This window comes from Sturnus vulgaris, chromosome 3 (assembly GCF_052056855.1).
Source record: "Sturnus vulgaris isolate bStuVul1 chromosome 3, bStuVul1.hap1, whole genome shotgun sequence".
Taxonomy (NCBI): Eukaryota; Metazoa; Chordata; class Aves; order Passeriformes; family Sturnidae; genus Sturnus; species Sturnus vulgaris.
The window spans coordinates 85,570,780-85,593,424 of record NC_142245.1 but is presented as its reverse complement, the minus strand read 5'-3'; the positions used below and the strand labels follow the sequence as shown (position 1 = coordinate 85,593,424).

Genomic DNA, 22,645 nt, shown 5'->3' with positions numbered 1-22,645 from the left:
TGTACTGGGGAGAATGGTGATAAAATACAAAGGAATTCGATATAGAAACTTTAAAATACATATGTCTTACACTTTTGCCTTGCAAACCCAAAAGCCAGTCAATAAAGTTTCTCTGGGATAGGAGGGAACATGACATAACCTATTTTAAGCTCAGTGTACCTCAGGTAGTTAGCAATAAAATGTGTTCTTGAATACTTCAGTGCATCAAGCAGCTTGTTCTTTTTGATGGTATAGGTGTTTTTTTATCTGTGCCTAACAGGAACAGATTCTAAGTGCTGAGGATAGTTAAAAACCTAGGCAGAGGTTGATAGTGATCTTTCTATTAAGTGTTGTCTGTTCAAAGACTACTTTTCCAAGTTCATTTTCAAAGAATACTGTCTGTTTTTATGTGATCTTGCCTATGGTCATACATTAGTAACTCGTGGTAACTGCCAGTGAAGCAGGGCTACACTGTTTTAATTATAGTTTAGGAATACACTTTTTTTATACTTTCCTGGATCTGTCTTGGGACAGGACCGATTCAAACTCCAGCAGGGCCCAGATCCATAGAAGTTGCAGGATATCATCCTTTCTCCCACTGATCCCTTCATTTTTCCCTGGCCTGATTTCCCATCTGTCTGAAACTTGTCATGACATAAAAAAGCCTCTAACCCCACTCTTTCTAATTTTGACTGGGGAGAGGTAGTGAGGGGTGGATGGGAATGGGGGACAGGAGCAGGTCATTGCATCTGCTGGGGAGGGAACTTGCTGTGAGAGACAGCAGGACTGTTAGTTAACAAATAAATTTGACTTCAAAATAGTGAAAAACTGAAAAAAAAATTTCCTAAAATAGCATGTTACCAGTAGGTCTACTAATCAGCAATACAAGGTCAAGGAATTTCCTACATGCCTGGCTGATTTAACAACTGCAACTGAAGGGAGTCCAGCTGAACTTAAATTTCTGTGTCCCTACAGAATGACAGCTAACTTTTTATTGCCATTAGAGCTAGGGCATTGCTTGGTCGCAGCAGACTTAGGACTGTGTATTAGTAGGTTCTGTGTGTATTTGAGACTTTTCTCCAAACCGTATTTCTGAACACTTTATCCTGCATACAAACACTGGAGCAGAAATAAGATTTGTATAGAAACATTCCAATGCAATTCAATAGCTAAAGGAACTCGAACCGAGCTGACAGAATGATTCATTTTTCTGTCAATCAATGAAAATTCTAGTGGGTTATTAGGGATTTTACCTCAAAATTATTTGCCTTCATACTGGGATTATTGCACTTTAATGAAGTAAGAGACTGAATACCTAAAAAACACCACATATTGCATTATCTCTGTAAAAAGTATTAAAATTTAGATGATGATGTCTTCGAATTTCTGTTATGTCTTAAGGCTTGGGGACCGGTACTGATAAGACACGTGTTAAAGTACTGGCCCATGTTCATTTTCTTTGGTTGTAAAATTGCTGCTTAGTTTCTGTATTGTGGGGATATAGACAGGAAGGCTTCACATAACTTTTAAATGTCTCTCTGTTGCTCTGAAAAACACGGGGAAGTTTATTTATTTCCTTCAAAGAAGTGGAGAACAAACAACAGTATTGGAAATATGTACTCCGAGGAGCATCAAATTAAGCTTTTACTTGTGAGCCAAATAAATAGAAATGTATCAAAACTTAAAATTAATTTACTGATTAAAAATTTTAAAAAAGGCTTTTGGAAATGCTGTTACACAGACAAATTAACATGTTTGTTTTTACTTTGTAACTGTAGTACATTTACTCCTAAAATGCAAGGCAGACGGATGGGGACTTCAGGGAGAATCACTAAGAGCACAAGTGTGAGCGGAGAGATGTATAAGCTGGAGCACATTGACGGGAGTCAGTCGGACACGGCTGTCGGCATGGTTGGAACAGGTGGGAAGAAAAGGCGTTCCAGCTTTAGTGCCAAAGTGGTTGCCATAGTGTCTCGAAGGAGCAGAAGCACATCTCAACTTAGTCAAACAGGTGAGTGAGACACGCACTCTTTGGAAACAGGGCTCTCACCAAACATGGTTTACTATAATTTCATCTGTGGCATCTGTGTTACATGTGTATGCATACAGACCGCTCGAGGTAGAAGATTTTCCAGCTGTGAATAAATTTCTGAGACACTAATTTTCTTTGATTATTAAACATCTGCAAGAAACAATATACAAATGTCTTTTAGAATATGTGCCATAGTTGCTTTCTGTCCTGATCAATGAAGACTGTTGTCTCTTAGAAGCCTTATTTACAGGTGGGTCAGGAAATGCAAAGAGATGAATGTTGGTATCAGCAGTGGATAATGGTTTTCCAAGACCAGCTTTTTATGTGTAGGAAATTTCTTTTAGCAGAAGAGTTGGGTATGAATGTGGGAACTGAAATCTGAGCAAATGAATGGCAATTATGCAACTTGGATTAGAGGTTGTACTTGTAGTGGCAAAAAATATGTTTCTTATATACCTTTGTTTTTTTAAGTCAAGAGTTAATCCAATACTTTATATTTTTTTAAGTAATGCTGGCAAATTGAGGTCAGTGAATTCAGATAAACGAGATGACAACACGATGCTTCACTAGGAGCACAGGCCTTCCAACTCTATTGTGACTCCAGAAATCTTAAAAGCTTCATATCAGCATAGCCTCTAGGAACAAAAGCTTGTACAGAAAGATAAAAAAGGGAAGAAGAATGTTTTAAAGTAGCTGTCCTACTCCTGAACCCCAGTGAAGACTTCTGCTTTTGTCTTCAGTGGGACAAGGACCTGACCCTAAGGGTCCTTTCTTATGAAAAGAAGGAAAACAAAGAGGAAAAGCTTCAGCCTAGCAGGCAATGCACTCATATTTCAGCATTTCTCTCACATAGTCAGGGTATCTAAACTAAGGTAAGTAACAATATTGTTTATTTAGATAATCAAATATTTCCCCCATTTCCTCTGGTTTTCTTTGATTGCCAGATGAGCAGTAGAATTGATCCTTTCACAATTAAAGCTTGGTCAGCTTCAACAAAAAGTTTATTGTACTTTTCTACAGTACTTTTAAGCCAGAAGTACATAATCATGCAGTTGAACCAAATAATAAATGAAACTGGTGTATTTGAAGCCCAGAACTGTAATTAATATTGTGTTGTTCAGGAATGCACTGTGACTAAGTGTGAGACTAGAATATAGATAGTTGTATACAGTAAGATGCTATTTTAGATGTATCAGAATCAATGGTGTGCTCTGTAAGTAACAAAATGTGGTGTTCTAATGTAGAAAGGATTTCTACGCTGATATTTTAGTCCATGTAAAACCTGAGCTGTGACTTCCAAGCACTTCTCAGTATCATCTGTTTGAATCTCCTATTTTCCTATTCTTCATAGAAAGGTACTGTAGCTATCCATGTTTTGCTTGGTGTAAATTTCAAAACAATAGGAATTTTGCAAGGAATGGAACTTCTAAAGTTTAAATGAAACTCAAAGAGCAAATCAAATATTAAAAATATTATTATGTATTATTCATGATTGAAAAGCAGTTCAGCATCATCTTTATCCTGTTGTGACTCAGGCTAAGAGTATTACCTGTGGCATAATCAGAGCAAGTAAAATGTGTCATTATTGGTCAGTCACTACTTTTGAATTTTGTCAAAATTTGGTGAATTAAATTAAGAAATTTTTTAGAACAATAGATGCATGAGACTTGATAGTTTTTCCAGCTGACATTGTTGGAGACTAAATATTCATGTCCTAAATCAGGGACCCACTTTCCTTCCTTCCTTCCTTCCTTCCTTCCTTCCTTCCTTCCTTCCTTCCTTCCTTCCTTCCTTCCTTCCTTCCTTCCTTCCTTCCTTCCTTCCTTCCTTCCTTCCTTCCTTCCTTCCTTCCTTCCTTCCTTCCTTCCTTCCTTCCTTCCTTCCTTCCTTCCTTCCTTCCTTCCTTCCTTCCTTCCTTCCTTCCTTCCTTCCTTCCTTCCTTCCTTCCTTCCTTCCTTCCTTCCTTCCTTCCTTCCTTCCTGGAATCCTTCCTTCCTGGAATCCTTCCTTCCTGGAATCCTTCCTTCCTTCCTGGAATCCTTCCTTCCTTCCTTCCTGGAATCCTTCCTTCCTTCCTTCCTGGAATCCTTCCTTCCTTCCTGGAATCCTTCCTTCCTTCCTGGAATCCTTCCTTCCTTCCTGGAATCCTTCCTTCCTTCCTGGAATCCTTCCTTCCTTCCTGGAATCCTTCCTTCCTTCCTGGAATCCTTCCTTCCTTCCTGGAATCCTTCCTTCCTGGAATCCTTCCTTCCTTCCTGGAATCCTTCCTTCCTGGAATCCTTCCTTCCTTCCTTCCTGGAATCCTTCCTTCCTTCCTGGAATCCTTCCTTCCTGGAATCCTTCCTTCCTGGAATCCTTCCTTCCTTCCTTCCTTCCTTCCTGGAATCCTTCCTTCCTTCCTGGAATCCTTCCTTCCTTCCTTCCTTCCTTCCTTCCTTCCTTCCTTCCTTCCTTCCTTCCTTCCTTCCTTCCTTCCTTCCTGGAATCCTTCCTTCCTGGAATCCTTCCTTCCTGGAATCCTTCCTTCCTTCCTGGAATCCTTCCTTCCTTCCTGGAATCCTTCCTTCCTTCCTTCCTGGAATCCTTCCTTCCTTCCTGGAATCCTTCCTTCCTTCCTGGAATCCTTCCTTCCTTCCTTCCTTCCTTCCTTCCTTCCTTCCTTCCTTCCTTCCTTCCTTCCTTCCTTCCTTCCTTCCTTCCTTCCTTCCTTCCTTCCTTCCTTCCTTCCTTCCTTCCTTCCTTCCTTCCTTCCTTCCTTCCTTCCTTCCTTCCTTCCTTCCTTCCTTCCTTCCTTCCTTCCTTCCTTCCTTCCTTCCTTCCTTCCTGGAATCCTTCCTTCCTGGAATCCTTCCTTCCTTCCTTCCTTCCTTCCTTCCTTCCTTCCTTCCTTCCTTCCTTCCTTCCTTCCTTCCTGGAATCCTTCCTTCCTGGAATCCTTCCTTCCTTCCTTCCTTCCTTCCTTCCTTCCTTCCTTCCTTCCTTCCTTCCTTCCTTCCTTCCTTCCTCCCTCCCTCCCTCCCTCCCTCCCTCCCTCCCTCCTTCCCTCCCTCCTTATATTATACAAGATGAGAAATCTAAAAATGTGTATTTCATTTTAATGTGTTGTGCAACTTACTAATGTCTCCACTATTGAGAATTATAGAAAATTTCTTATGACAATATAATATATACTGGATACTTCTTTAAAATGTATTATGTGAAAATTAGTTCTAATAGCCAAGTTCTGAAGTTTTAGAACTGATGTGAAAATTTATGGGTCTCCAAAAGTGGTGCCAAATAGGAACTTCTGGGACAGATCTTCAGGAACCTGGGGTGTGCTGTTGATGCAGTATATACGTCTTTTAAAGGAAATATCAAAATACAGAAATAAATGTGTAGCCTCCATAGATTGTTCAGGTTTTATTTCTATGACTTGCATGATTATAAGTAAGGGAAGTATGACACAGATAATTATTTGTTTCTGAAAACTCAAAATAGAAGATCAGAAATAAAAAGGCAGATTTTCTTTTTAAGCATAGGTTCTATATTTTTATGGATTGAGTATATCTGAAATTCTAGTTTACTGCTGTCTTCAAAGCCAGTAAAGTTCATTACCATCTCACTTTTTTCACTTGAAGAAATAGTCAAAAAGGGCCGAATTTGACGTTTTGTACATAATTCTTCCTTTCAGCATACTGCATGGATTTGATGTTATATAAAAATGGAAGTGGTGTGTATGAAACTGCTGCAAGGTAGCTATTATTTACAAGATTGGATTTTCTATTCAACTGAAAAAGTAATGTGTGTGTGTGGGTCTGTGCATACATGTTATTGTCTATACATACACACATGGATTTCTTTGCACATATGGAGCAGATCCACTTGCATGTTGGAGTTAAATTCAGAATATGTGCCTTATAGATGGACAGTGAAAGAATTGGTTTCTATTTTTATGTAAATCTCCAGTGAAATTATGTATTTTTGCTGCACCTTCCTTTTATGTTTAAGATTTCATAATATTTTAGTAACTATTCTGTGAAATCCCTACTTACTGTGTATTTGTTCACTGTGCCCACAAATTGGATAGATTAGATAGTTCACCAGAAAAATCTTTTAATCTTCTGACAGTATTCCTGATGAAAATTGAGCTCTTCTTATGTTATCACACTTAAAAAGAAGAAAGGAAAAAGGGGAAAAAAAATAAGCAAAATTCCCAAAATGACCACAGAAAATTGAAAATAGCTCCGGGCATACATAACCATTTTACTTATAATCCAACTTTTCTAGCTTTCTTTGTCAGCCTTACTTTTGGTAAATAAATATATACATATATACAGAATAAATATGTAACTGAAAATTTTTTGAATACAGCAACTAAACTTTAAAATCACAGGAAAATTATAGGAAACTAGATTAGGATGAGAAATCATCATCAGTTGTCTTGATTTTGTGTTACAGCACTCTATTCCCTTCTACAGAAAATCTTGTCGTTTCCATACCAATGAGTGACTGAGGCTGGTATCGATCGTAATGCATTTTGATTTGGGGTTCTAGGTTTTGAATGAGATGAAAACTTCTGTAATAGGAGGGAAAAAATTATTGTAAAATTTGTACCATATTTAGAGACATAATAATGCATTTCAAAGTGGACAGAGGCAATAGGAGGGGGATCATCAGTAAAATGAGTTCTGGAGAGAAGGAAAACTTCAATCTCAGATAAACAGAAGTATTTCCATTCTTGGATTCCTCTCAGTTCTCCTGGTGCATGCAGACCTGTGCCTTAAGAAAGCAAAACAATTCCTCCCTTTTGCTTTCTACCCCCTGGTCAGCAAATAGTGCTTCAGAAAGATCATCTATTTGTAGAAGGACATTCCTCTTTAAGTGCCAACAGTGGCTTGCAACTATTTTGACACAGATAAGAGTGGAAGAGATTCAGAGGAGAACTAAGGAGCTTAGAAGAATGGGCAGCATTTCTAATTTGACATTACACTGATACCAGGTCAATTTTCTAAAATTGCCATGTTTATGGTGTGAACCACAATGAGATTTTTCTATTTAAGAACCAAAGTTACTTGCTTTACATCTTCTGTTGGTGAAGTTCAACATCAACAACCTGAAATGAAGCTATAGGCATTGGCATTTCAGAGATAAATTACATACCATGAAACAGAGCTGAAATCAAGTGTTGTCACAAGGTGAAAACAGAATGAAGAAAAAATCTTTTCACTTACGTGTGTCTCTGAAGTGGATACTTGGAGGGAATCTTGAAGTGCTTGTCTGCTTCCCTCAGGAAGTAACTTGCAACCTGAGCAAAAACGCTATCTTACAACATATTTCCTTATGTAAAAAATAGAATTTCCTACTAAAGTATATTTTCTGTCATTTTATGTAATTTGCCCTATAAAGAAGTGGCTTTCCCTGTGTTCTTTTGAATTAAGCTCCAAATTCCCAATTTCAGATTAAGACAGTATCATCTAGGTGAAGAAATTGTCACTGAGCAGAAATCCTGTACCCCTCAGTATATTTATGCTCTTTTTGTGAGCTCACTGCAGCTTAAAGCCCTCTTCTTCATCCAGTTGATGGCCCCACGTTTTAACTTCCAAGACTGGTCTCAAGACAGTTTTCTCTCATGGTTGGATGACTGAAGTTAAGGTAAAAACTTAGAAAAGAAAACCTCGTCCATTACTCTGTTGATGGAGGATATGATGGTTCACTGGAGGTACTTAGTGACTGTTAACAAGCAAAAAAATAACCTTGCTTGGGAAACGTGGAAATTTAAGCAAAGCAATGCTTAAATTGAGCCTTCCAGAGTGGGCACTGCCATTAAAAAACAAACAAACCAAAAACCCAAACAAAACAAACACAAAACTATACACAAACAAACCAACAAAACAATCAAAACAATCAAAAACCAAAACTACGTCTCCCCCCAGTCTGTTAATCTGTTCTTAATTTTCTCAGTCTTTTTTTTTTTTTTTTTTAATGCTGGTAGAACTGTTTTTCTGTCCATCCTTGTAGTAATTTTATGGTAAAATGAGAGATTTCCTACAGGCCTAGATGGCATGGACAGAAAAAGCAGATAATAAGTAAGAAATAAAATATGCTGGAGGGCAAAGGCCTTTTGGTGGTTTGTTTGTTGTCTTGAGAACACCTTTAGTTCTTTGCATAATTCTGTTACTTTTTTACAAGGATTGTGACAACCTTTTCATGCAGTAGTCAGGCTTTTTTTTCTCCTGACATTTCATATTGATTGCTTGATTGATAGAATGACAAGGGTGCATTTCTGAGCATGATTCTTTTACCTCATAATGTGACTTTTTATTTTTATTACTGTAGTGAAAGAAATTCTGCTTCTTTGATAAGAACTGAGTGCTAGACAAAAGTTTAAAATACTTTATCTAGAATTCAGTAAATTATCTATTATTATTAGACTGGATAGAAAGCATGGGAATCAGTAAGGAATACTGGATGTCAGGAAGAAACCAGCTAGGAGGGAGGCATCAACAGGTTTTATTAAAACAAGTCAAAGAATGACTGTTAGTTGAATTTTTAGACAAAACTCACAAGCAGATTTTGTTACTATTTTATTGAGAGCTAGTGTTTATGCTGCTATAATATGATGATGAAACTGATTTAGAATGTCAGTTCCTGGTAATCTAGGGGAAGGACTCTTGGGAATGGTTCTCTGCTGGGCCATGAGTTAGACTTGATGAACTTTGTGGGTCCCTTCCAACTCAGCTTGTTCTGTGATTCTGTGATTCTTTGACTCTGTGATTCTGTGATTCAGTTATTCAGTGATGGATGAACTTGAGGATAGAATAGTTTTTCTGAGTAGCACTCACAAAAGCTGTGACAATGCAGACTGCAAGTTCATTCCTTTTGGAATGAGTAATGAAAATTTTCAGATGAAGAAAAAAACGTGGAAGAGTTTTTGAATCCAAAGGACAGCACTATCAGAAACTGCTATAATAACAAATTGGTATAAATTGGTTATAAATAACTTTTATATTTGTATCAAAATTACAGTAAACTTTCTAACAGTCAGAACAGAGAGAGAAGTATCTTGAACCACTCAGAGCATTTAGAACAATAGGGAACGAGTCTTTTTTTCTTGTTGTTTGTTTCTTATCTATCATAATACTCTTTTGCTGTTTTCATGGGATTTCTTTTCTGATATTACTTTTTTGTATTGCCATCTCTTGTTCATCCAAGTGGAATGCTATAAGATACCAGATTTTCTAATGGCAGATTCAGAAAATTAGCTTGGAATTCAGAATTAACATGAGTCTTACAGCTGTAGAGTTACCTCACAGGTTTAACCTGGTCTACTGTAATTCACATGTTGTTCTCTGTTTTTTTTAGAGGAGAATTTCCAAGTATTTGCTTGTGTTGGGCATTGATCTCTGCAAGAATGCTTCATATTTACACATGAGTTCCTTACATACAGATATCTCTGTTCTGTTATCTTAAGTCTGTACAGTTTGAAAATCTTTTCCTTAACTTTAGACTCTGTGTACTTGAAAAGTTAAGTTTCAGCAGCCTAGCAGAAGTGTAGTGGTGTGTCCTGCAGGTCCCTCATTAACCTTGCTTGTCTGTTCAGTATTATCTCTGTGAGAGCTTCCTTATCTGGGATGGGTTTTTTGCCATTAGAGCTTGCTCTGCATAGTTGTGATGATCTATGAGGATAATGGCTCTGTTGCACAAAAAGAAAAATGGAGGGAGATTTCTCTTTTCAGCCAATCTAATGTAGTGAGGCAGCAGAGTTGGTCATGGTGCCTTAGGAATGGTGACAGGATCTGGGCTCTGTACCTGACACCCAACAGGAAAGAGCAACCCTGGTCCCAGCAAAAACTCTGAGCTGCTCCCGCACCCAAATGTTTCTGCAGCAGGGAGTGGGGAAGAGGGGGAGGGAGATGAGCAAGCCAATGAAGAATATTGAAAAAAAAGAAAAATATCTGATTATTTTCATAAGAGAAGCTCTTTGTTCTAATAATGATACTCAATTCTTTGAAACTCTTGAGTGAATGTAAGCATGTTCTCTTTTATTTACTGTTGCCGTCTTGCTGAGGAATTCACTACCCTTAATAGAAACACAGTTCAGTTCCAGTTACTCATCTTCCAAAAGATTTCCTAATAAGGGCTAGTATTTTCAAAGTCCCACTGCTCTGTTGAGTTAGTGTTACATGTGGTTCTTTTCCTTTTTCCTGAAATGCAAATTATGACTTTTTCTCCTGTTATGCAGTTGCTTGACTTGTACTCAAAAGCATTGCTCTGCTTTTGTATTTGCAACTTATCTCTAGATTTTAAATGGAGATATAAATGCAGCAGTAACTGTTCTTAGGGCTATTTCCAATATGTAAGTAGTGTGGGATGTAGAAAAATTTATAGCTTTCTGAAAATGTAATCTTGATTATGCCTAAACTATTTCATGCATGTCTTGTATAATTTCAAAGTAAGCAAATGTGTTTAATAAGTATAGCTTCATTGCTATGTTTATATTGTATTTTCTTATGACAGATCTTAGAAAAAGGCCTACTTACAGTTCTGACTATATTTAACTGAGCTCTGTTTAAAGACGATTTTTATTTGTTTCCTTATCTGATTCACACTGTTCACAAGCTTTACTTTGTGTAAGTATAAACACAGAGTTGAAATAATAACAAAATTATGACAGAAAAAGGAAATAGAGTGGTGCCAAAGGACTACCAAGAGGGGAAACAAATTACACTATCTTCACATTCAAATGTTCTATATAAATGCCTCTCTTTAAAAGAATGTCAATCTAAAACTTGTAATTTATTACTATTCATATGCTTCTTGCCTGATTCGATCCACAGATTGTGTTCTGGAACTTGTAGAAATTTTTAGAGTACCTGCAGTCATTCAGAGGGAAAATGCTCTTCCTCTTTGGCACAGGAATTCATTCCTTTCTCATGGAAGAATAAAGCCCTCTTTGTTTAGTCAGATGATTGAGCTTAATTTTGATAGAGCTGATTTTTTTTTCCTTTCAGAAGCAATCCTTTTCTTATCTAACATAAACTTTGATTTATTATCTTTTTTATTGAGATGGCCTGTTCAACACAGTATTTCAGATACAGGTATCATATCTCTAAATCCAATAGGGCCAAGAAAATATGTAGTTTGGTATACATAAGAAAATAAAACTAACTTTGCAAAAAATCTTGAAGGTTTTTTGGTTTTGGGTTGGGGTTTTTTTGTGGCTTGTTGTTGTTGTTGTTGTTTGTATGTTTTTTTGGGGAGGGTTGTGGTTTTGGGAGGGGGTTGGTTTTTTGTTTTGTTTATAGAACATTTTTTTAAATTATGCTTTTGATGACAGAATCTTGGTGGGCTGAGTTTAAAAAAAGGTTAATTTATTGAATCCAAAGAAGCATTAGATTTAGAGACATTATTTTAATCTTATTAGAACTTTTATATGTGAATGAGAAGATAAACTTTGAGAGTTTTTTCAGTCAAATTTTTTTATGGCTAGGAATAGAACTATTAGCAACAGAATCCAAATAAAAAGCAATAAACCTACCTAGAACAAAAAACTGTTGTAAGAGATTTTCAAGGAAAATTATAATTATGATGATAATAATAATAAAATAAGAAAGCTTGCTGCTTTTACTGCAGCTGATTTGTGTTTATTAAAAAAGCTGTATACATATATAAGGTAGCTATATAAATCTGCAATCTAGCTAACAGCCCTTAGATACTCCAAATTCTGTATCATAAGTAATGAAATATGCAAAACTCAGTAAAGTTATGGAAAAATATTCATATAGAGTTTAAAAAGTTATATCTTTTTTTGCAAGTTATTAAGGTAGATGAAAAATTATTTCCCATCTAAAAGTTTATGATTTGATCTTTAAAGGACAAAATATAGCTTGAGTATTTCCTGAAATATGAATAAATATGAATGAGATTTTTAAATAAAATGCTAACAGTGTCAGATCAGGTATCAGTTCACAACAGATTTCAGTATTGCTGAATCTTTTTTTTTTCCTTAAAAAATTTCAACTGAAAACTTTCACCCAGCTTTGCTTTTCTCTGTTCCAAGAACCCTCCTGGTACAGTCTCTCCAGTAGGAGCTCTGCATATGGATAGGATAGAGTCTGAGTACACCTGAGGCACACTCTTAAAAGCAACTCCCTTCTCCAGTACTTTTCAGATATCAAGAAGGGAGATTGGGTTCAGCTGGCTGAGACCCAGGTAACAGCAGCACTGCAGCACACGAGTGGACAGATGATGAACAAGGACAGGCACTGGCCTTGGTCCCACGTGCATCAGTCAGGCAATGTTTCTGCTCCCCAGGGCTATTGGCCAGTCCAGTGTTGACTTTATTTCCAAGAAGAGAAGGAGCAGCAGTTCAATGTAAACTGTGTGACAAAGGAATTAGATCTCTGATTGTATAACTTCTATTACCCAGAGTACTCTTCATACTTTAGATGGCATATAAATTAAATTAACATAAGTAATAACCACTTTGGCAAGTCTTAAAATAGAACAAAGATAGAAGAGATGAAAACAAGCACCTCATAGTCCAAACTTGCTTCCTAACAACCATTCTGGAAGGGAAGAGGGGGATTGAGGTGCCCAATTAATTTCTTCTTCTTTAGTACAAAGCTTGGCTCTTCAGTGGCATCTGCTTGCGCCTCATGCGTCAATGTGGCTGGTGAGCAGTGGCTTTTATCCCCTGGAAATGTCTGCTCCCTCTGCTTGTGAATGGCTTTCACCAAAACATACCAGAAGTGGTTGTTTTCTCAGCAAATCCATCAGACACTAGTGAGAATTTTACAGGTCCACGTTTGAATATATCCTTTTATTTCTATGCTGTCTTTTCCTTAGTACGTGTATTGGTATTTCAAGTATTTAAATTAAATTTTGAGTGATTTTTGACAAATCCATTTGACTAGCCAGTTTGTTGCATGTTAAATTCTCCTCAAATTCCCAAGAAAAGACAAAGAAAAAAAAAATCCCAGGAAGTCAGAGGTGATGGAGTCTCTTCTAAGTCTCTGGCAAAGTATAAATTTTTTTTTTATATAAATTGTGGCATATTTTTACCATTTTCATTAGGCTTTGGATGTTCTGCCAGCTTTTCTTTATTTTGAAAAGCAATTTTTAAAAGTGATTTCCATATAACTTCCGAAAGGGGTACAAGAGTGAAAAGTGATGATTGTTTATATCTGTATTGATCTCTATGGTGTTCTTAGGTGCTAATTATGTTCATTATTTGGTATATCTTACTCTGAGTACGGCTTTAAAATACTGTGCAATGATGAAGTTGAATTGCTGTTTCCTTGTGTAAAACCTCAATATAGTTACTTAGACCTCAGTAACAGTACCTGTGGGCTCTGTGTGTCCTTAGTTCTGTCTCAGCTTGCTTGAATTTACTGAAATTGGACAATTTGTTTAGATTTTTCAGACTGAAGTCTACAAATATTTAACTGCAGTGCCATAGAATTAAGACATTCAGAAGACTAAAAGATTAAAGCACAGTATTTGTTCAATGAACTGTTGTGGTTTTATCCTCAAAGTTGCCTTGAGAATTGCTTTGAAATTACTTAATATTTATAGACATACTTGATGCTCACAGACAGACACTCACATGAAGTTTATTTCATTTACTCATACAGACATTTTTCATATTGCAAAAAATCAGTTTCTGGTGTCTAATCACTTCAAAAAGTTCACTTTACCAGGAATCTTAGAAATGAGATGTTTTAATTCTCAGAAGCTCTAGATGTCTGACCATCCTAACAGAAATTCTCTATGTGATGGAAGCTTGACTCTGCTTCCATTCAAGCCAGGTCAGCACTAAGCCCAGAGGAGGCAGATCTCTTTCTGCTTTAATTCTGTGATCTGTGAAGCACAGAGGTTTCATGGTTAGATAAGATAGGGTGGCTGCCCAAAACAGTTCCTGCCTTTGAAGCTTGGGTTAACTTTGATTTTACGTGGTGCTTGGAAAATATCAGTGTGAAACACTACTAAAAGGTGGGGGTGGTGTGTTAACGGTGGAATTTGTGTCTTTGGGAAAATAATCAGTGTTTTGGGAATCCATTTATTTGTGATGACTGCTCTGGTTTCAGAAGAGAACTTGTCAGATTGACAAGTTATCTTAATGCAGGTGCGTGCAAATGGATTTCCTGTTTACAAGGCAGGTTAAAATATCCAAAAGCTCTTCCAGGCAGGAATATCAGGGTTGCTGTTTTGATTACTTTTGCTTTCACATAGTTCTTGGTAGCTTTATTTGTAGCTCTACAATTTGATTAGATTTGATGGTGTGAAGTGTTCCCTGTCAGAGCATGGCCAGACTTAAACACTGAATTAATTAGGGATAGATGTGACTTAGGGTTTATAAAAGTAGGGTATACTTAGGGTATAAAAGTAGATAGGTTTGACCCATTACTCTGTCTTTAAAAGTTATTCTACTAATGATCTTCTGTCTGAACAGCTCTTTTACAGAGTTCATGGTCAGGGCAGGGTGAGGGGATTTCTTTGACAAGGCTCATCTGCTCTCTTCAATCTGGACTCCAAACACTGACTGGGAAAGATGTTCAAGGAGTATAGAAAAAAACCTCCAGGTTTTATACATGGTAGGGTTGGTTTGCTTTTTGCATAATGAAAGTTTTCCATTGAAGTAGTATTTATTGCTGGGAAAGGAATAATTTACCAGGAAAATACTTTGAGGGAATCAGTTGTCTTTAGCTTAGAGGCATACCATGTTAGGGACCAGGTTCTTCTGCCTAGGTAGAGATACTCTGCTGCACTGTGAAGGGGTCACTTCAGAAATGTCACACACAGGATCCAATCTAGTAACCAAACCCTATCTCTGGAGTCTGAGTAATGGTCCTTGTGAGCACAACCACCCCCAGAGCTGGGTTTGAAAGAACTGAGTTGCATTCATATTGTGCTTACTTTTCCTGTTGAAAAATTCACAGCTCTGGCTACATATCACAGGAAGAGAACTATCGTCTCTAGCATGTGTTGGGACAGGCAACTTGAATATATTTATGCAGGGATTATAGACACAGTTCAGGAGTTAGCTCTTAAGAGTTGAACCTTTGTCCTTGACTGGGGAATCCAGGAAAAAAAGGGACTGAGAAGGTGGCATAGAAACTGGTGTGTTTGAGTAACAGTTTACAGTTTTCTTTAACAGCATTTACATAGTTGCAAATATAGTTTTATTTATTCTTGCACAGGAAGTACTTTTATGCTCCATGCTTGCATATAGACCTTTACCCTACACTCTGCTTCATGGAGATAGTTATGTTTATAGCCAACTTGGGAACAAACTCAAGAAATTTAATGGGATCCCCTTTTAGGCAAGGTTCACGCTCTCCCAGTCTGCCTCACAGTATTCTCTGGTCCAAAGTTTGCCCGTGGCCAAAATCCCAGGAGAGTGACTTTTCCCAGTAACCTCCTTTAGATTGTAGCAGGCTACCACAATGCCATTTAAAGTTTACTGATTTGGGCCAGAGGACACTCTGTAAAGGGCAAAAAGCCCCTCTCCAGTCCTAGTCTTTGTCGTCCAGAGACAAATCATTCTGTGCAAATGCTGGTGAATATTTGACATCATGGATTGTTCCATTTTTAATTTAAAAAATAAAAAAACCCCAAGGTTGCATTTAGAAAGACTCAAGCACAAACCTTCCAGCCAGTAAGTCCCACTGCTTAGCTCTTCAAGGAATCCCATGAGTCCATCTCTCTCAGATTGTGTTTTTCTCAATAGACCTACATGGTACAGTTGTACTTCAGGAGCTGGAGAGGGATTGTGGGATATAGAACATGAACCCTGTCCTTGAAGACTAGAAAGGATCCATTGTTCAAAGTGGACCAGGAGCTGTAATCAGAAAGGCTGGAAGTAGTCCAAACAAGTATAGGTGTCCACAATATAGCTGTCAGTTCATCCCTTCAGGCTTTTTTTCTAGCCAGGAGAGAGAAATGTTCACTTCTACCCATGGCTTAACTATCCTCAAGTAAATATCAGAAATAGTGAAAACTAAGTGCCCCCGAAAATGTCTAGTTTTCTGTATATGTTCTAAAAGGAGTCTGGCATGACTTGCTCCAGTTCTATAGACACTTGAAATTTAGTGAGCTGAGTCCTACTTGGCCTGTGCCCAGCTGCTTTTATTTATGCTCCCAGCCCTTTCCCTGGTCCTCCACAGAAACAAGGGTTTTCAGTTTCCTCAGTCCCTCATATCCTGTAGCTGAATCCTGCAAGGTTTTCTGTTGCCCATCTTGCATGGAGGAGAGGCACAGGACAGAGTTGCCTGGATAGAGGAGGTCTTACTTTAAAAATAACAACCTCTGGGCTACACAAAGTAGCCACTTTCTTGTTCTTACAGCTCTACATGCAATAAGCAAACTGTGTCAGAGCACCAGGCTTGAACCTGAAATTGCTGGGTTATAGCTAAGTTCAAATTACAAATGCAAGAGTGCCTTTGGCACACTTATTTTCCATAGGTACAACTGTCCTAAGATTTCTGATTCTATTTTTGTAAGTCTTGCTGAGATGCTGTAACTCTCTACCTCATAAGTGGTTTCTCTCATTTGCTATGCTGATTGCTTAGCATTCATAAGATGTAAAGTCAGTTTTCTAAGACTGTGTGAATGATAATCAAGGGGCACAGTTATGTGTGTGTGTTTCATATTTTTGTATACATCTTTTGCACAAAAGGAACTATTAATATATTTATGTTAAAGAAAGTGAGGTTGTCAGCCTCAGAAGTAGTGTCATGAAAAATCTTTAAGAAGTCCATTGGCTAATTGTTTTTAGTGTGATCAAATGTCTGGTGACCTCCTTAGCTATCTTACTTTTTCTGATGAGCAAATGTCATAATTAAAACCAATACTATGTAAATGCTATGAATCTTTCCAGTCAAAACAAAAACTGAATAACCATGTAGATGGAAATGACACAGTGAATTGTAAATTTATTGTAACTTGAATTAGTTCTGCTCTCAGCACAACTGCCATGATCCAAGCCTTTCATACATTGTAATCACTCAAAGAGAATGTGTAATAACTGCCCACCTATGATACAATGTTTATGATGAAAATGTAAGTACTTTAATAATATTCTTTTTGTGTGTGTGTGTGTACCATTAATAAAGATATTACTTTTTTCTAGGATATGATACTGCCAGTTTTTTGCATGCTGGGAATATAATAATGCTCTTAGTCTTCAAAGTGCAATTGGGGAGCACAGCAAGCTGCAGTGTGCTATCACTCACCCAGTGCTGCCTGTGCCTGGTGCTGGTACACTGAGCAGTAAATATGTTATCTCAGTCTTGGAGATTGTGTGCCAATGCTTTTGTCAATAGTATGCTTTCTTACTATTTTTTAAATATTTCTTTTTGCTTATAGTTGCAAATAGTCTGTTGCTAAAAGAGCAAAAAAATATTTGGGCAGCATGAAGTTTAGTCAAAAATGAGGAAGAGAAACAGGAAGACAAATCAAATGTCCAGCTGGATCTAGTGGTTGATCCCATAAGGGAGGCTGAATGATGATAGAGGAGACTGAGAGGGAATCTCATCAACACATATGAATATCTCAAAGATGAGTGTCAAGTAAGGAGTAACAGCCATGAACTGAAAGAAGGAGGCCCACCTCAACGTGAGAAAGAACTTATTTTCATTGAGGGTGACAGAGTACACTGAACAGGCTGCCCAGGGAGGCTGTGGAGTAAAACCCACCTGGAGGTGTTTCTGTGTAACCTGCTCTAGGTGACCCTGCCTTGACAGGGGGTTTGGTCTGGATGATCTCCAGAGGTCCCTTCCAACTCTAACAATTCTTTGACTCTGTGATGTCAATTTAGGGTGCCAGATGTGACATCTCCTGACTTTCTTCTCATGTTCATGTGGTGCCCATGACTACAATATTGACAGTACTTACGACAAAAGCCATATGCCACAGAGAAGTAGGATCATCAGTTTTTGTTAAAAGAACTATATATGTAATGAAGTTGCGAAAACTGAGCAGTGATGCTTTGCATTGTAACATTCTTTTTTCACTTAAAGAGCTTTCCACAGACATGCCAGTCAACATGTTCAATGCACAGGTAGTTTCTCTTTATTCATAAAAATGGTCTCTTTGCTGGTGGGATATGCTTATTTTGAAGAAATCAATTGCTCTTGAGAGTTTGATGCTTAAAAATCACATTGATTTTAAGGCTTAAGAATTTAGCAGCCCAATAAGACTGTTCTGTAGAATAAATGGATAACCTTTGGCTGATTTTTTTTTCCTGTTGTTCAAAACTTTCTATTCTCTTGGAGTTGTAGTAGCAGTATAGCAGTTATTTTTCAATCCCAGCTGGAGGAAGAACTGCTATGGCTACTATGTAAAAATGTACTGTTGAACTTTGTAGTGCAATTTATTTTATGTGCTCTTAATTTATGTTCTGACTTTTATAGTTCACGTCAGACGTCTTTAATAATAGTGATGGTTCTTTGTTCTTTGCATTGTTGGCAGCCATAGACCTTAAAGCATTTTACAAAGGAACGGTAAGTGCCATTGTCCCATTTTATTGAGGAGCAAACTCCAGGACTGCAAGTGACCCATTGAGAATTCCACAGTCTGCAGAAGAGCCAAGACTTCCTAAAAAGCTTACAACTGTAACTATGAGATTAAAAGATATTTGTAACTGTTTGTTTACCTAGGAGGATGTGATAAGAGAAACAGTAATACAGTGTGTATGTATGTGTGCAACCACTTATCTTTAGACAGGGGTATTGTTTTAAGGAGAGTCTGTGGGACATTAAATTTCCATACTTTAAAGCGCATCTGTGTATCACTTCCATATTAAACATGTTTAATAATGTTTACAGTATAAACCAGGACAGTGTTAACTTTCTTGAAATTTGAATCTGTGGCTGAAACAATATAATGTTTGATGCCCAAGCATACTAAAGTAGGGCACAGCTGTGTGCTGCTGGGGTGTAATGTGGGCCGTGCATACATTTCATTTAGCGTCTGCATTTCTTGTGTCCTCTCAGTAAGAATGTTTCTGTTTGGAGAATTTTAATTAATTGCTCATTAGAGGTTACTTGCTTTAAGGGTAAATACCACAGATCACTCTTTGCAGTGTAAAGTTAGCTAAATGAGCAAGTAGCAGTATGTGATTTACCGATATATTTTAGTGATATTATAGAAAATATGTTGACCACAAGGTGAGTTAGGATCTGACTGTAAGAAGATCCCTAAAATCTTTTAAGATGTGAACTCAGTTGAACTATGAAGAAATGCATAGGATATGTGAACAGCTCATTAATTAAATTAAAACAGATTAATCCATCACTGGATTGCCTTGCGAATGTGTATGTTTATACTCACATCCCTTTGACTGTTCTTTCAGCTCATGTTTTGTACTTCAGAACATAGCATGGTGACATTTGTTATCCTACTTGATGGTACAGTGCTGAACTCTCTGTAACAAGATGTTTTTATTACAATTGCTAGCTTTTTAACCAAAACAATAATTATCACTGTCAAAATTATCCTTACAAAATACCTGAAAATACTGTAGTTACCTGCCTTGCTGAATAGGAAGGCGGTATGATAAGAGATAATTTAAGTGTACACAAAATGTTCTTCTTTCCCTTTGTAATGCATTCTGAAGAAAAGCAGACCAGAATTTCACCATGGTTCCGGGTTGGTGCATTATTTATCATTGTGTTCTTGGGATGAATAGAACAGAATATAATATAAACTCACAGACTGAGAGTTATATTAAAAACATAAGACTTTTTTATATAAATCATATCCTAGTAGCAAATATTTCAATTTTTCAGGAACCATTCTGCTGGAACAGGAGTTTATATTAGCATTTTATTTTCCTCACTGTTGAAACAAATAATGTCACATTACAAAAGTATTGGAATTCTATTTAAATATGATGCATAAAGTATCTTCATGATGGTGAGGTCCAGTCCTATGTATGCTTCACAGGGAATAGCCCCATGGAGATCTACATATGATGAACTTGGACTTGGAGAAAATTCTGGATGTTTTTGTGAATATGTAAGACAGAAAAAAACCCACTTCTTCTGGACGTAGGGGAAAAGAAAATATTTAACAATGCCATGCACTTCAGATTTGTTTTAAATAACCCGTGCTTTTATATTTCATTTGATATAGTCAATGACTCCGTGTAACCCAAAGTTCCTTTGAGGATGACGGAAAAATGAATAAAAAAGTTAAGGCCTTTGAAAAAGTTTTGGTCTTCATTGGGCATCTTCCTCTTTCCCAATGTGGCATTAGACATAATGCAGTTTTTGGAGAAAGACCACCACTGGGCAAGGGTTAGAAAAATTGATTTTACTTAAACATTTCAATGGAAAAAACCATAAATTATTCTAAGAATTTTTCTGACTATATATTGGAAGATCTTGACTCAAGAGAAATGCATTCAATTTTCTGTTAGAATATGTTCTTGTTAAAAATTAAATACATATGTTAGAAGCTTTGGAAAATAGGAGATATCATGAATTAAAATATTCTTTTGAAAACAGTATGTAATCAGACACATTGTAGGAAAGGATCATTAAGTAAAATAATTTTTAGATTTGAGTCATTTGTCAGTAACATTGGCCCCTGTTACAACAGAAATGCAGATTAAAACTCACTTCAAAAGAAAGTGGAGATTGTCTTCATTACCTATCTTCAGTGCTGTGTCACTAATAGGTAGGGTAAATCTTGTGATTGCAGACTCTTTTTCAAAAATATTATTTTTCTAATACCTGACATACTAGTTCTGTTTTTTTTTTCATAGCCTAAAGATGGTGTATTTAATAACATATAATTATGGTGATTTAAAGGCTTGGAAATAGTTATTAAAATATCTATGTATGATACTTAAGTTTATTCAAAGTCACTTCTACATTGTTCTTATTCTGGTAGTAGCTATTTTTTTAATTTATCAAGGAGATTCACAAAATTTCTGTTTTACGATGTTTGCATGTTTATCATGTCATCTTTCATTGTGATTTTATTAGAAGTTGGATTCCAATTAGATAATTGTATTATGTCCTATCAGACCTTAATTAGTCAGGAAGGTAGTAACACCAGCTTTATATAAACAAGCCAGGGATTATGCACTTGTTATTATTTTTTGTTTTACATCAAATCTTCTGTCATATTAGATTCTCTTGTACCCATGGAGTTTTAAAGTCTGACTTATTATTGAGGTTAAAATAACAAAACTGTATGTTTCCTTAAACAGTTTCCTAATAATAAAGCAAGAATATGCTCTGATCTTAGATTTTACCTTATGTGATTTTTATTCATTGTGTACATAAGAATCTTTTTTTTTTTTTTCTGTGCATATATTATGTTTAATCCTTGTTTTGACAGCATCTTACCCGAATGGAATTTATGTGTCTTACTTTTCCTTGCTATTTAACTGGCCATTGCTATTTTTATATCAACTTGTACTCAATAGCAGCTACCCTCTCACACTTCGAACACACACAAAGAGAACCACTCTCATTAATGATCACAATAATCCTAGGCAGCAAACAGAGGTTTAGCTGTTGGTTCCAAGAAAAAATACTATCTGAAATAATTTGTGTAATATAGAGATAATAAGAGATTAGTGCATCTGTTCCAAAGAGCCTGACCTTCAAACCATTAGCTCTGCAAGATTCAAGCACTATGGTTGTAATCCTGCTGTGAAAGGCAAGTTTGTTTTAATTTTGTATTTTATGATCTTCATCCATGAGCTAATATATCTATTGAAATCCCTGGAAAGATTTAGTACTACTTGGCTTGAGTAATAGAGTCTAAAGTTACTGTAAATGGTGCTTTTCTGTTTAACCAATAGAAAGCCTAGGACCATAAAAATAAGGTCTGTTTATTATATTTTTATTTTGTGCTGTGTACTCTGGGGAGCCGTCTTTTTCTCTGCTATCCACAAGTAAATTCAGAATTTGAAATCTGTGGTTCAGACTGGCTGATTGATTATTGCAGATTTTCATGTTTGTTACTATGATGTGGATTTGAAAATTTCCCATGTACAGAGCTGTGCAATTTTCTGCTGTCCTTTCTCGTTTTCTTTGGTGCTGATGCTGATGTGCAAGTTTTATTTTCCAGTTTATTATTAAATAGTTGTTATTTCTTCATCTGTAATGAGTTTGTTAGTGCTCTCTATATCAATACAGCAGGAAAATTTAATGTTCAATCTTTGTGTCTGCTTTTGAATAATACACAGGGAGGAAAATGGCCTGTTAAATAGTTCAGAAATAGTGAAATTAGCTTTGTATTGTATTTTTGTTATTAGCTTACATGGAACAACATTTCTGGATATTGTATTAGTTCAAGACAAGTGCTGTTGATCATTAAACTTACTAGTATTCATGCACGGTTGCATTAAAATATTTATTTCATATAACATTCTGTTTTAGTTGGCACAGCAGTTTGGAAGTGTTTTCACTTCAGAAATAACTAGAAGTTTGGGAGGCAATCAGTTTTTTCTGTAGAAATAGGCTGTATTAGCACCACTTCTTTTTTTCCCCATCTCATTCTGCTTTGTGTTTGAAAGGGCTTTAAAATTTTGTAAACGCTCACTGTCTGCTTAGATTTATTGGCTGTAATTCAGATACTCTCAAATATTATTTTATAATATATATGGCTAATTCTCCCTTGTGCTTATATTTC

At 36.6% G+C, this 22,645-nt stretch overlaps 1 protein-coding gene across 50 annotated transcripts in view; it reads left to right on the top strand.

Annotated features, from left to right (window-relative positions):
• RIMS1 (regulating synaptic membrane exocytosis 1) overlaps positions 1-22,645 on the top strand; it is a 311,085-nt gene that overhangs the window by 268,580 nt on the left and 19,860 nt on the right. For 37 of the 50 annotated variants that reach the window (XM_088162186.1, XM_088162157.1, XM_088162158.1 and 34 more), the window contains one exon: positions 1,758-1,990. The exons of the other annotated variants lie outside the window; for them this stretch is intronic. In XM_088162186.1, the coding sequence (XP_088018312.1) occupies positions 1,758-1,990 (233 nt within the window). The remainder of the gene's footprint in view (positions 1-1,757; positions 1,991-22,645) is intronic. 50 annotated transcript variants of the gene reach the window in all.